The sequence below is a fragment of the Canis lupus genome, chromosome 29, assembly GCF_003254725.2.
Source record: "Canis lupus dingo isolate Sandy chromosome 29, ASM325472v2, whole genome shotgun sequence".
NCBI classification, from domain to species: Eukaryota; Metazoa; Chordata; class Mammalia; order Carnivora; family Canidae; genus Canis; species Canis lupus.
Window position 1 is genome coordinate 390,076 of NC_064271.1, and position 14,828 is coordinate 404,903.

The 14,828-nt window shown below is 35.2% G+C and overlaps 1 protein-coding gene across 8 annotated transcripts in view; it reads right to left on the reverse strand.

Moving 5' to 3' along the window:
* Positions 1-14,828, reverse strand: part of PRKDC (protein kinase, DNA-activated, catalytic subunit) — a 221,645-nt gene that overhangs the window by 183,195 nt on the left and 23,622 nt on the right. For all 8 annotated transcript variants that reach the window (XR_004810577.2, XM_025477681.3, XM_049103971.1 and 5 more), the window contains 3 exons: positions 4,487-4,593; positions 2,333-2,423; positions 771-934 (listed from right to left, as the gene is read on the reverse strand). Coding sequence is in view for 7 of the 8 variants with exons in the window: in XM_025477681.3 (XP_025333466.3) it covers positions 771-934; positions 2,333-2,423; positions 4,487-4,593 (362 nt within the window). In the remaining variant the exon portion in view is untranslated. The remainder of the gene's footprint in view (positions 1-770; positions 935-2,332; positions 2,424-4,486; positions 4,594-14,828) is intronic.

Sequence of the window (14,828 nt, forward strand, 5' to 3'; positions counted from 1 at the left end):
AGAAAAATTTTTGCAGATAACCAGCACCCCAAATATAAAGTAACTGGAGGTAGTACTTGTGTAAAATTAACCCTCTGTATATCCAAGAGGTAAGAACTGAATCTTAAAAGATTTAAACAAAGTGGTACTAGCTATTTCATTGATGCCATGATGACAGGCCTTTGCTTCATTTGTTAACACATCTTCAACCTTCATTTTTAGTATATGTTTTTTTACAGCACTTTGGAAATTTCCAAATCAGTTTCATAAAAACCTGAGATTACCTGTTTCTGATCTCCCAGGTTAAAGAGATAATGGTGCACAGGCTGGAAATCACTTTTAAATGTCCTTTCTACTGTATTTTCTATTATGAACAGTTTTTTGGTATATTAATGTTTTACAAAGTTATTTCCCATTAAGATAACATTTACTTTTTATCAGTGACAACTACTTCTAATAACTGAATCATTATCTAACTATCATATTATGGAAAGTACAAAATTAATGATATTGGAATGGCTGAAATATGTTATCTATTTCCCACCAAATTCAGGTTTTAAAAAGCATAGATTCGGGGCAGCCCAGGTGGCTCAGCGGTTTAAGCGTCTGCCTTCGGCCCAGGGCGTGATCCTGATGTCCCGGGATCGAGTCCCATGTCGGGCTCCCTGAATGGAGCCTGCTTCTCCCTCTGCCTGTGTCTCTGCCTCTCTCTCTCTATCATGAATAAATAAATAAAATATTAAAAAAAAAAGCATAGATTCTAAGTGACATGTAATGAAAAATAATAGTACTTTAGTTTGTCTGTCACTAGCTGAAAGAGCTAATTCTGTGACCCGAGGCAAGAACACATCCAGATAAATGACAGGCTTCATTTCTATAAATGGTACAGCAAAACTGAGTCTTTTTTCTCTGTCCCATGCCACACATTTCTTCATCATTTCATCTGAGGATGTGGCTGTTGAAATAAATCAAGAAGAGCATGTTTTCATTCAAAATCTTTCTAATACCAATTGCTCTATGATTCATTTATGAAAGCAGAATTCTTTTTATAGTTTTAAATTAAGCATGTTGTTCATCTTTCCTTTTCTGTTTTGTTTTACTTTAGACATATAATTACAACATTACAAATCACTGACAAACTATTTCTAACTTCAGCTCAAAGTGAAATTATTTTTAAACAATTTGAACAGTCTAGAATATTTCATTTCTATTTTCAGTAAGAATTATTTTAGGTGTTATGTGGGAAAATGATAAATGAACAGTATTTTTATTAAAAATCTCCCCTTTGCAACACTTATTTTCCTAATATAGTTTCTAACTTCCTAAATTACCAAAAGTCACTAGTGAAGAAAAAAAAAAAAAAAAAAAAAAAAAACAAAACAAAAGTCACTAGTGTACTTAATATGAAATTTCAAAACTAAAAATACAGATGAATTTCTACTCATTTAAAATGTTGATTCTGATCACAAACACTTGAAAGATATCTAAATATTAAGAGTATCAGATTTTCAAAAAGATTAACTTTGAATTCCTGACACAATGTTTAATATTTTTTTTAAAAGTGTCAAGTTGGATTCTGTTTCAAAACGGAAAATGTACACCTGCACCCCGATGTTTCTAGCAGCAATGTCCACAATAGCCAAACTGTGGAAGGAGCCTCGGTGTCCTTCAAAAGATGAATGGATAAAGAAGCTGTGGTCTATGTATACAATGGAATATTACTCAGCCATTAGAAACGACAAATACCCACCATTTGCTTCGACGTGGATGTAACTGGAGGGTATTGTGCTGAGTGAAGTAAGTCAATCGGAGAAGGACAAACATTATATGGTCTCATTCATTTGGGGAATATAAATAATAGTGAAAGGGAATAATGGGGAAAGGAGGAAAAATAAGTGGGAAATATCAGAAAGGGAGACAGAACATGGAAGACTCCTAACTCTGGGAAACGAACTAGGGGTGGTGGAAGGGGAGGTGGGCAGGGGGTGGGGGTGACGGGGTGACTGGGTGACGGGCACTGAGGTGGGCACTTGATGGGATGAGCACTGGGTGTTATTCTGTATGTTGGCAAATTGAACACCAATAAAAAATAAATTTATTATTAAAAAAAAAAAACGGGAAATGTGCTTAACAAATCAGGCTAGAATATTTTCCCAACTAGTAGTAAATTATCCAGATTGCATGGGTATAGTCAAAGCATTTCATTAGGCAAAATACTATTCTTTGTAACCTTACTTGAAAATATATAAATCACATACAAGAGCAAATACCAGAATATATTACGATCTTTATACACTCAAATTAAAGTACAAATACATCTACAGAGGTAAATTTATTTTAAAGGAATCTTTACCTGTTAGGAGATTTTTGTTTATTTGTCCTCCTAGAAAGCCAAGCATTTGTACTACTCTAATCCTTATTTCTTCTAAAGACAGTGCTTCATTCTGGAAATTTGAACAATGATATATATGTGATGATAAGAGGGTTAAAAATTAAGAGAATTATGAGAGGAAAAAACAAACTGTTTTATGACCCTCTCTGTTATTAATGTCTCTCAATAGTTCATTATATCTTACACAATACTGCTGTTAATATTATTGCAAATTCATGAAAAGAAGTCACATCTCCTATAATTTTGTAATCAGATATCCAAGTTTCAAAGTATTGGCAGGACCACTCACCCTTAAAAAATACTGAGGTTCCCCAAAGAACTTTTGTTTAAAGTGGGCCATGTTTATTAATATTTATCATACTAGAGGTTAAAACCTTGGCATGATTGGGTATTATTGTATTTTAAAATACAAAACCCATTACATGTTAACAAATAACATAGTTTAAGGAAAAGTATGTTTTCCAAAAAGAATTAAAAACCTCAGGAAACTGACACTTTCACATTTGTATAAATCTCTTTACTGTCTGGATCATTAAAAAACAACTAGGCTGATATGCTGTTTGGGCCATACTTGGAAGAGAGAGCAGCATTTTAATAGTCTTTTTAGATAACCATGGTTATTCTTTGATACTACTCTAAAACTGAACAAATATTAATTTCTTAAATATTAGTCACAATGTGGAATGTGAAACCTTACCAATGAATTTTACATAATCTGCTATATTAAAATCACTGGCCTATCTTGCACTTTGAGTGGATTTTTCTATCCATACATGATTTGGTAACATAATGTACTGGTCATCTGAAAATATTGGTTTACTGGGTTATGCAGATCTTCCAAATGTTCCCACATTTCATTATATATGCAAAAAAAATCACATTCATTAATATCACCAATCTCTTCAGAAAAATCTTTAAGTATTAAGAAGCTGTCAAGCTCATGATGATGGTTTCAAGTTTTCTAAAATTTAATTTGTGTTTATAAAACTTGAATTTTGCCATTGGCAACAAATACTCTCAAATGTTTTCTTTGAAGTGACAGGCTCACTCTATTTTAGATAAAATCTCTGCCTAATCCTAAATAGCCACAGTTTGTCTTGTCAGTTGTTCTTTAAAGTAAAAATAGTATTCATGAAAAGAGTGGCTACATGAGCTCACAGCTCAAAGCATCACAAAAGTGTTTTTCCTGAAGACAACTGTCACATTGCACTATGCAGCAGACTGCTTTATGTATACTTCCTGTTTCATCGCACAGAACATTAAAAAGACAAGTTCAAGGATCAAGATTTAATAAAGTGCTAAGGAACCAACAGTGGTACCGATCATTACACCATAGTGCAAATGTAAATGAGTAAAAATTAAAAATAGTTTTGGCCTCATACTCTGGAATCCACAGGGTTCTTTACTTCAAGAACCACTCTTTTAGAGAATAAGGGATTGTGTATCTGTAAAGAAATTTTATTTGCAAAACTCGATATACTCAAGTAATTTTATCTTGCTTTATTTATATGTAATAACATAATTTAAATATATTTGAGAGCCATTTCCAGTTCTATGCAGTCTTTCAATCAAAAGCTGTCAAAGATAACGAGGTGGAAAGAATTTACCCTAAACTTGCATTATCAGTTCTAGAAATTAAAAGGTTTTCAAATTTTAGTTTTTACTTAATACCTGAAAAATACATATTTTCTCTATACTGTTTTCTCTTTATTTTTTCCAATAATATGCCACATCTCAAAAACCTCAAAAAATCGTCACCAAAAAAACACAAAAACTGGCATGAATGAAACTTGACAAAATGATGTATTTTAAATTTTATATGTAAAAGAATCAATCTTACATATCCATATCAAAATTCTGATTGCTTATTAAATATGAAACATACTTTTTACTATCCACTAAATACATCTGAGAAGCAAACAAGAAAATAAGATCAAGACGACAGACCAAATAGTTAATATTTCTTACATTTTTATAGCTAAAAATATATTGAAATTATTTCTGTGTTATTAACATATATGAATAACATTTTAAACTAAGATACCTACTTTTCATAAGCATTAGAATCTTATCTCTGCATTGTTTAAGGTAAAGAAAATACAAGGGTTTTCTTACTGATGAAATGTTCTTTGTCTTTTTCAGATGCTTTAACACAACTTGGTTAAATCCTTTCTGGGCAGCCTGAGAAAGTGCTGACACTTCCCAATTATTCTTGGTCTCATCTATCAACAGTAAACAAAAATCAATTTTAAATAGCATTCACTCATATTTTTGATACATACTTGGAAGAACACACAATATTGCTAAAAAGAGGCATTAAAATCCTAATTTTAATTATGGTTAGAATATTAAGTTTCTACAAAAAAAAGAAATTATAGTGGTTGCCCTGGTTTTAAATATCATTGTCTACTAAAAGAAACATGGTTCCTTGGAGAAGTGACTAACTTCAGAGATTGGGCAGACCTGTATTTCTAAGAGGAGCCTGAATCACCATGTAGTTCCAGAAGTAAGGAGCTGCTTGAAGAAAAGCAGCCAGCCCCCGTTCTTTACATGAAAGCTAAATCTGGAACAATCTGAGCTTCAAAATTAATAATAATAAAAGATTAGAGCCATTGGAAAAATTAGAATCCATAAGTCCCTACTAACAAAAATAGATCTGAAAAGAAAGTTACTTCTTACAGTAGAATGCCAAGTAGTATAAAGGAATGATGGAGTTAGAGAATCACTATTTTGCAACCATCATAGCATTAATCGATTCAGGAAGAATAATCAAAGGACACTAAAACTATTATGGTGAAAACTCAATGAAGAGCAAGAATACTTACAGCTGTAAAGTATCTCCTTGTAATTTTTTTTAAATGATCATAAACTTAGAGAAAATTTTAAAATATGGTACAAAACTTTTCTTTCCTGAACCACTTAAGAGTAAGTTACCAACATGATGCCCTACTACCCCTGAATACTTTAGTGTGTTTCCTGCAAGGACATTGTCCTATGTGACAGCCACACCAACTATCCAAATCCAGACACTCATCTTGAGACATGGCCCACAATTAATCTCAGCCCCATTCAGATTCCAGCAATCATCCTAATGTCTTTAGTTCAGAACCACATGTCCTATTTAGTTGTCCTGTTTTTTTTTAGTATCCTTTAAACTGACACAGTTCTCTCGTCTTCCCTTGAATTTCATAATTGGAACACTTAAAAAGTTATATGCCAGGAATTTTGTATACTGTCCCTCTATTTGGATTTGTCTAATGTTTTCTCATGATTAGATTCAGGTTATAGAAGCCAACTGTAACATTTTACTAGTTCTTTTATTTCTATTGGTTAAATAAAATCTTTGACACATGTACACTTTATACGAGTCTGGAGTCACAATTTCGAAGCTATAAAGTTATTTTTCACTAGTTCTGGAGATGCCCAGTGGGCTGACAGAGCTAGGTCAGCTGCTTTGCTGGAAGATACCTCATGGATGGTTTAATCCCAGCACATCTTTTCTTGGCTCCAGGAATGAATACCAAACAAAACTTTACCTCTGCCATTTGCCTAGTTCTCCTTTCTACAATTTTGTTCTTTTGGTTTGCCCAATAAACTAGTCTCCATGGGTGGGAGGAATAACTAAGAATATACTTGTCATCTGGTGACCTCTTATGTACAGATGTTAGAGACCTACTCTCTGATGGGCCAGAGATGAAAAGAGGATCGGGGTTTTCTTTGCTTGTTTTTGTTTCATTCTTTGGGGTTTTCTTTGAACTCAAATTAGTTCAGAATTTCAGATACTGGAAAAAACAGCTCTCTTTTCCAATATCTAGATTGGTTAGTGTTTTGTCTTGCTTTTGTATCTCTTGAGCTATGACTCAGATCTCAGAACTGAAGCAATATGCTCTTTACCAGTTACTGTATCTATGTACCTGAACTGACAAAGACCTTTACTTCTCCCTCTGCGTATAATGTTCTCCTACATTTGGAGGGTATTAATAGATTAGATTAATAGATTAGATAATAGATTAGACTAGCTCTTCAAAGAGCTCTGTTGTGTTTTATACAGGTAAAATTAATGTTCTGCTACTTCTGTGAAAATGCTTTCAGCATTAACCATAACGCTTCAAATGTGCCATAATTTAAAAAGAAATCTTAGAAAAACTAAAACATCTGAGGAATTCACATTACATAATAAGGCACATTTTTGGTAAATGAGACAAGTTTAATAATTTTGGTTTAAACTCAAATTTTTTTTTTCTATCAGTGTTAAGTATAATACAAGTGTACATATTATTCTACTTGGATATACTTATCCAGGCTTACCAAGTCAGTATGCTAACATATTACTCAAATACTTTTTATTGCAGGAAAAGATACATAACATAAAATGTATTCTTTTAACCAATTAAGTGGTATTAATAACAGCCACACACACACAAAAAAAAAACAGCCACAATGTTGCCTAACCATCACCACCACCCACCTCCAGAACTTTTTCATCATCACAAACAGTCCTACCTTTTACTTTATGAAAAATGTCATGAATTTACATTCAACTAAACTAAATCATTGGGCAACCCCGGTGGCTCAGCGGTTTAGCACTGCCTTCAGCCCAGGGTGTGATCCTGGAGACCCAGGATTGAGTCTCGCTTCAGGCTCCCTGCATGGAGCCTGCTTCTCCCTCTGCCTGTGTCCCTGCCTCTCTCTCTGTCTCTCATGCATAAATAAATAAAATCTTTAAAATAAATAAACTAAATCATGATTTGGACAAACTTTTTATTTCTCCAGTATTATACTTTGTAGCACAAAACCTGTTAATTTCTAAGCTCTATAGGTAACCTGAAACCTCGGATTGAGCAAATTAATAGAATATCATTGCACACCCAGATAATTTCTCAGTAAAATAAAATCTGAAACAGATCGAATTTTTAAGTTCATTTGCTTTTGTTTTTATAGAATGTAACAAGGCACAACCTTGGGATCATGCTAAATAACGAATGTGTTGGATAAGGATACATGCGGCTGCAGACAATGGTGACATATGCTCACAAGCTCTGGGAGTCTGAGAAAGTTTGTGAGTGTGGAAGACAATTCTCAATTATCCATCCAAGTTTTCTTAATTAAAAAAAAAATGTTTGTAATGAGTTGTATGCAATGAGCTGTTGAAGCTACCATAGCAGCAATACTGCAGAAATACAATTCTGGGTGTGCTCTTGCTTTTCAAGGAAGAAAAGTAGTTTTCTCATAAACTCAGGCTTCTCAGTGTGGACAGCTTTTTACAGTTGGGACTTAGTAGAACCTGCACAGATCTTTGCTTATGTGGATTAGAACCAGCAATAATTACCATATTAAAAGTGAAAACTATTTAAGACCTACTGACTTGAAGATCATGCTAACATGCATAACATCGAAGATGTATTACTTAGTATTACTTTGAAAAAGTCTTGATTTCATTAAGTCCTTCAGGGAGAACAATTTAAGGTTGTGCTTATGTTTGTTTTTTTGTCCTTGCCTGAGGTGATAGAAGAAAATCTTGCTTAATGTCCAAGAATTTACTGCTTACGTTTACTTTTAGGCACTTTATGAATTCAGATCTTACACTTAGGTCTCTAATTCATTTTGAGATTATTTTTGTATATGGTCCAATTTCATTCTCTTACATATAGCTCTCTGGTTTTCCCAATACCATTTAAGAGACCATCCTTTCTCCATTGTGTATTCTTACCTTAGTGTAGGTTAAATGACCACATATATGTGGGTTTATTTCTGGGCTCTCCATTCTATTTCACTGATCTATGTGTGTGTGTTTGTGCCATACAATACTGTTCAATTACCAATGCTTTGTAGTACGATTTGAAATCTGGGAGTGTGATATCTCCAGCTTTGTCTTTCTTGCCCAAGATGGCTTTGGCTATTTGGGGTCTTTTGTGGTTCAAACAAATTTTGGGATTCTATTCTGTGAAAAATGCTATTCATATTTTGATAGAGACTGCACTGAATTTGTACAGACTTAAATAGTATAGCCATTTTAACAATATTAATTCTTCCAATACATGAGCAGGGTATATCTTTCCATTTGCCATCTTCAATTTCTTTCAACATCTTAGTTTTCAGAGTACAGGTTTTTTACCTCTTTGGTTAAATTTATTCAGATATTTTATTCTTTTTGATGCAATTGTAAATGGAATTTTCTTAATTCCTTACATTCTTTATTGGTGTACAGAAATGCAATAGATTTCTGCATATTAATTTCGTATCCTGCTATGGATGTGTTTTTTTTTTTTAGTGGCATCTTTAGGGTTTTCTATTATCTGCAAATAGTTACAGTTATACATGTTTTATTTCTTCCTTACCAGTCTAGATGCCTTTTATTTTTTTATCTGATTACTATGTCTTAAGACTTCAGTACCATGCTGAATAAAAGTGGGGAGAGCTGACATCTGTCTTGTTGCTCTTAGAGGAAAAGCTTTCAGCTTTCTCCCAGAATATGTTAGCTATGAGCCTGTCATACATAGATTTATCATGTATGTTTGTTCCCTCTATACCCACTTTGAGATTTTTTTTTGTCATAAATGGATGAATTATGTCAGATGCTTTTTCTGCATCTATTAAGAGGAACATATTTTTATCCTTCATTTTATCAATGTGGTATATCACACTGATTTGTAAACGTTGAATTATCCTTGCATCCCTGGAATAAATCCTACTTGATCACTGTATATGAATCTTTTAGTGTATTGTTGAATTTAGTTTGCTAATATTTTAATGTAAATTTTTGCATCTATGTTCATTAGGGATGTTGACCTGTAATTTTCTTTTGTAGTGTCTGATTGTGGTATTAAAGAAATGCTGCCCTTGGAGAATTAATCTGAAAGCATTTCTTTACTTTTTTAAATAGTTTGAGGATAGATACTAACTTTTCTTTAAATGTGTGGAAGAATTCACCTATGAAGCCATCTGGTCCTGGACTTTTGTTTGTTAAGGGTTTTTTGATTACTGATTCAATGTCATTACCAGTAATAGGTCTGTTCAGGTTTTCCAGTTCTTCCTAATTCAGTCTTGGATGACTGCATGTTACTAAAAAGTATCTATTTCTACTAGGTTGTCCAATTATTAGCATGTAATTATTTGTAGCAGTCTCTCAATAACCCCTTGTATTTTCATGGTATCAGTTGGGGCTTCTCTTTCATTTATGATTTTATTTGGTCTCTCTCCTTTTTCTAGGTGAGTCTAGCTAAAGGTTTATCCATTCCTTTCAATGAGTCGAAAGAACCAGCTCTTAGCTTCATTGATCTTTTCTATTGTTTTTTTGTCTCTATTTCTGTTCTGATCTTTATTTCCTTCCTTCTACTAAGTTTGTGTTTTGTCATTTTCTAGTTCCTTTAGGTGTAAGTTTAGATTGAGATTTTTCTTATTTCCTGAGGATGCCCTATACTGCTATATTTCTGTCTTAAAATTGCTTTTACTGTGTCCCAGAGACTTTGGAATGTTATGCTTCCATTTTCATTTGACTCAAAGTATTTTTTTAATTTTCTCTTTGCTTTCTACCTTGACTCATTAGTTGTTTAATCAGCATGTTGTTCAGCATCCACTTGTTTGTTTGTTCCAGTTCTTTTCCCTTCTGGTTGATTTCTAGTTTCATACTACTATGGTCAGAAAAGAGGGCTGATATAACTCCAGTCTTCTTATATTTACTGAGACTTGTTTTTGGCCTAACACATGATTTATCCTACAGAATGTCCTAGAGGATGTTCCACAAGCAATTGAAAAGAATACATATTCTGCTGGTTTGGGATAGAATGTTCCATATATATCTACTAAGTCCATCTGATCCAATGTGTCATTTAAGGCCAGTTTCCTTATTTGTTTTTGTCAGAATGATTTATCCATTAGGGTAAGTAGGGGTCCACTACTATTACTGTTTTACTGCCAATTTCTCCCTTTATCTGTAAATCTTTGCTTTACACATTCTTAGGTGTTCCTATGTTTTTTTTGTTGTTGTTGTTGTTTTTTGTTTTAGGTGTTCCTATGTTGGGTGCACAGCTATTTTCAATTGTTACGGCCCTTGTTAGATTGGTTCCTTTAAGGTTATGTAATGAGCCTGTCTCTTGTTACAGTCTTTGTTTTAAGGCTATTTTGTCTCACATTTTAGAAAAAAAAAATCAACACAAAATAATAAATGGTCTATTTTGTCCAATATAAGTACTGCTACCCTGGCTTTTCTTTTTTCTTCATTTCCAGTTGCATGAAGTATCTTTCCATCTTTTCACTTTCAGTCTGTATGTGTCTTTTTGTCTTTTGGTCTAAAGTGAGTTATTAGGTGGGCAGCCCCAGTGGCGCAGCGGTTTAGCGCCGCCTGCAGCCTGGGGCATGATCCTGGAGACCCTGATAGAGTCCCATGTCAGGCTCTCTGCATGGTGCCTGCTTCTCCCTCTGCCTCTGTCTCTATGAATAAATTTTTTAAAAAAATCTTTAAAGTGAGTCATTAGGGATCCCTGGGTGGCTCAGCAGTTCAGCGCCTGCCTTCAGCCCAGAGCATGATCCTGGAGTCCCAAGGATCAAGTCCCACATCCGGCTCCCTGCATGGAGCCTGCTTCTCCCTCTGCCTGTATCTCTGCCTCTCTCTCTCTGTGTCTCTCCTATGAATAAATAAATAAAATCTTTAAAAAAATAAAAAAATAAAGTGAGTCATTATAGGCAGCATACTGATGGGTCTTGTTTAGTTTTTTACATCTATTCACCCTCTATCTTCTGACTGGAGCATTAGTCCATTTACATGCAAAGTAATTATTGATAGGTATTTCGTTCATTGTTCTCTGGTTGCATTATAGTTCTCTTCCCTTGTGAACTGATGACTTTTCGGTGTTATATTTGGGGTCTTTTCTCTTTATTTTTTGTGTATTATAGGTTTTTGAATTGTGGTTGACATGAGGTTCATATAGAACACCCTATATACATATAGCCATTTATTTTAAATTGATGGTCACTAGGGGCACCTGGGTGGCTCAGTCAGGCAAGCATCTTGCCTTGGGCTCAGGTCATGATCTCAGGATCCTAGGATTGAGCCCCATGTTGGGCTCCCACATCAACAGGGAGTCTGCTTCTCCCTCTCCCTCTGCATCCTCCCCCTGGCTCATGCTCTCTCTGAAATAAACAAAATCTTTAAAAAAAATTTGAGAGTCACACTTAAGATTGAACATACTCTAAAAGTATCTAAAATTACTCCCCCCGTTTTTTTTTTTTTTAATGATTTTACCCATCCATTCACAAAAGACACAGAGAGAGATAGAGGCATTGACAGGCAGAAGGAGAAGGTGGCTCCATGCTGGCAGCCCAACGCCGGACTCAATCCCAGATCTCCAGGATCACATCCTGGGCTGAAGGCGGCGCTAAACCGCTGAGCCACCAGGGCTGGCCCCCCCACCCATGTTTTTTAATTTAATATTTTCCATCTCTTTATTTTGCATATCCTTTAATTATTGTAAATATCACTGATTTACTATTTTTGTTTTCTAACCTTCATATTAGCTTAAAAAGTGATTAATCCCTACCTTCAAAAGGTATTTACCTTTACTAGTGAGATTTATATTTTTACAAATTGTTATGAATTAATGCCTTTGCTCTTTAATTTAAAAAAGTCCCTTTAGGGATCCCTGGGTGGCGCAGCGGTTTGGCGCCTGCCTTTGGCCCAGGGCGCGATCCTGGAGATCCGGGATCGAGTCCCACGTCAGGCTCCCGGTGCATGGAGCCTGCTTCTCCCTCTGCCTATGTCTCTGCCTCTCTCTCTCTCACTGTGTGCCTATCATGAATAAATTAAAAAAAAAAAAAAAAAAAAAAGTCCCTTTAACATTTCTGGAAAGGCATGTTTAATGGTAATAAACTCCTTTAGTTTTTGTTTGGGAAACTTTCCTCTCCTTTAATTCTGAATGATAACTTCACTGGGAAGAGTATTCTTGATTGCAGGGTTTGTTTATCATTCATCACTTTAAATATATCATGCCACTCTCTCCTGGCCTCCAAAGTTCCTGCTGAAAAATCAGCTCATAGACTTAATGAAGTTTTCCTTCTATATAATTATTTGCTTTTCTCTTGCAGCTTTTAAGATTTGATCTTTATTTTTTGCCAGTTTAATTATATGGCTTGCTAAGGACCTCTCTGAGTTCATCTTGTTTAGAATTCTTTGTGCTTCCTGAACCTAGATCTGTTTCCTTCCCCAGGTTAGGGAAGTTTTCAACCATTATTTATTCAAGTAAAATTTCTGCCCCTTTGTCTACTTCTTCTGGACTCCCATAGTGCCTATGTTAGTATGCTTGATGTTGTCCCAAAGAGCCCTTAAACTATTCTTATTTTTAAAACTTCATTTTTTGGGGTGCCGAGGTGGCTGAGTTGTTTAAGAGTCTGCCTTCAGCTCACGTCATAATCCCAGGGTCCTAGGACTGAGCCCCGCATCAGGCTCTCTGATGTGGAACCTGGTTCCCCCTCTCCTCCCTGCTCATGCTCTCTATCTCTGTGACTACCTCTGTATCTCTCTCAAATAAATAAAATCTTAAAAAAAAAAAGAATAAAAATTCATTTTTCTTCTCCTGTCATTTTCCTATTTTATTTGAGTCATTTCCACAATCCTGTCTTTTAGATCACTGATCCATTCCTCTGGATCATCTTATCTGCTGACTGTGAAGCCCAGTTATGACTATTCTGGATATACTGGTGGTCAGGCTGCCCCCACAGGCAGGAGCTTATGGTGGGTAGGCAGTCCTGGCTGAAGCTGCCCACAGGGGAGTGGCAGGGTTGCAGCCACCTGGGGGTGGGGAGCACTAGCCTCAGTCAAGGTCATTTGCTAGTACAGTGGAGTGGGTACCATTTTGGAAGGATGCCTGCCAAGGTGGGCAGACTGCACAGGGCTGGTGCCAGGAAGATAGAGTGTCAGGCCTAGCATCCAACAACACTTTCATTCCCAGAGAAAGTTCCTACATAGCCCTGCCCCTCCAGCACACTAAAATCAGTCAAAAAATCAGTTTTCTCTTCCTGTATTTGTAATTGCCTTATCTAACAAAAAGAAACCTAGCTTCCATTAACCTTTATTTATTTGATCAATCCCCCATATGTCACCTTCTGCACCCTGCTTTGACCCTCATGCCCTATAAGGCTGCCCAATATGTGGGGGCCCTCCCAACCCTGCTTCAGGTCTGACACCCATGCCAGGCTCTCCTCAGGGCTGTCCTCCTCATGTTACTAGGGAACACCACTACTACCTTAACACCTAACTTCCTCTGTACAACCTAAAGATCTTAGGACTGAATACTTTAGGAAGAGGAGAGGAAGAGGATTTCAAATGACTGACTCTCACAAAAGGAAAATAGTCACTTTAGAAAAAGAAGGTGCAGAAATTCACTAACCAAATAGTCAAAATGAACATGATTGGTAATGGCACCAAATACCATCATGATGTTGTGAGGAGGCCACCCACGCATCAGTTATGGGTGTTTCTCCCCAAACAGCACAACTGAATCCCATTATGAGAAAACATCAGACAGATTCATATTGAAAACAACTGTCCTATAATCTTCAAAAATGTCAACATCATGAAAACTAAGTAAGGCTAAAGAGCTACTCACATTCAAGAATGCTAAGGCATTTTAACTATTAAGTGCAACACATGGTTCTAGATTGAATTCTGGACCAGGAGAAATAAAACTATAAAAGAAATTAATGGGACAACTGAGAAATCTATATATGGATTACAGATTAGAAAAGAATGTATCTTTGTTATTTTTTCTTATTTTGACAATGATACCATGATTGTGTAAAATAATATTCTCACTCGTAAGAAACATACTGAGGGGCACCTTGGTGGCTCAGTTGGTTAAGCATCCAACTCTTGGTTTTGGCTCAGGTCATGATCTCAAGAGTCGTGGGGTCAAGCCCCATGTCAGGCTCCACACTCATGCTCGCTCACTCTCTTTTAAATAAAATAAAAATCTTAAAAAAAAAAAAAGAAAGAAAGAAAAATACACATTGCAACATTTAGGTTGTCCATAGTGCCTGCAGCTTACTCACAAAGGGTTCAGAAAAAAATGTTATATATAAACACACACATACACACACACACATTATCTCAGAATACAAGAAGAGCACATATAACAATAAAGCAAAGGGGACAAAGCCTTACTGTGGAATCTGGGTAAAGAGTATATAGGAGTGTCTGTCACTCCTCATGCAACTGTCCTCAAAGTTTGATAACATTTTAAATAAAATGTTACTAAAAAATAGTCCTTGTCTTTAAGATTATGGATTTTCTTTTGTTATTTAATTTTACCTACTGTTTTTTCCTATTTTCTAATTATCTAGAGTACATATATTTATGAATAGATAAATCCTTTGCTTAAAAGAATCAAAGTATCTTCCCTTATTAAAATTTAGATGAAAAAATCTTTTCCTTCCTTTTTTAAAAGATTTTTATTAAAAAAAAAAA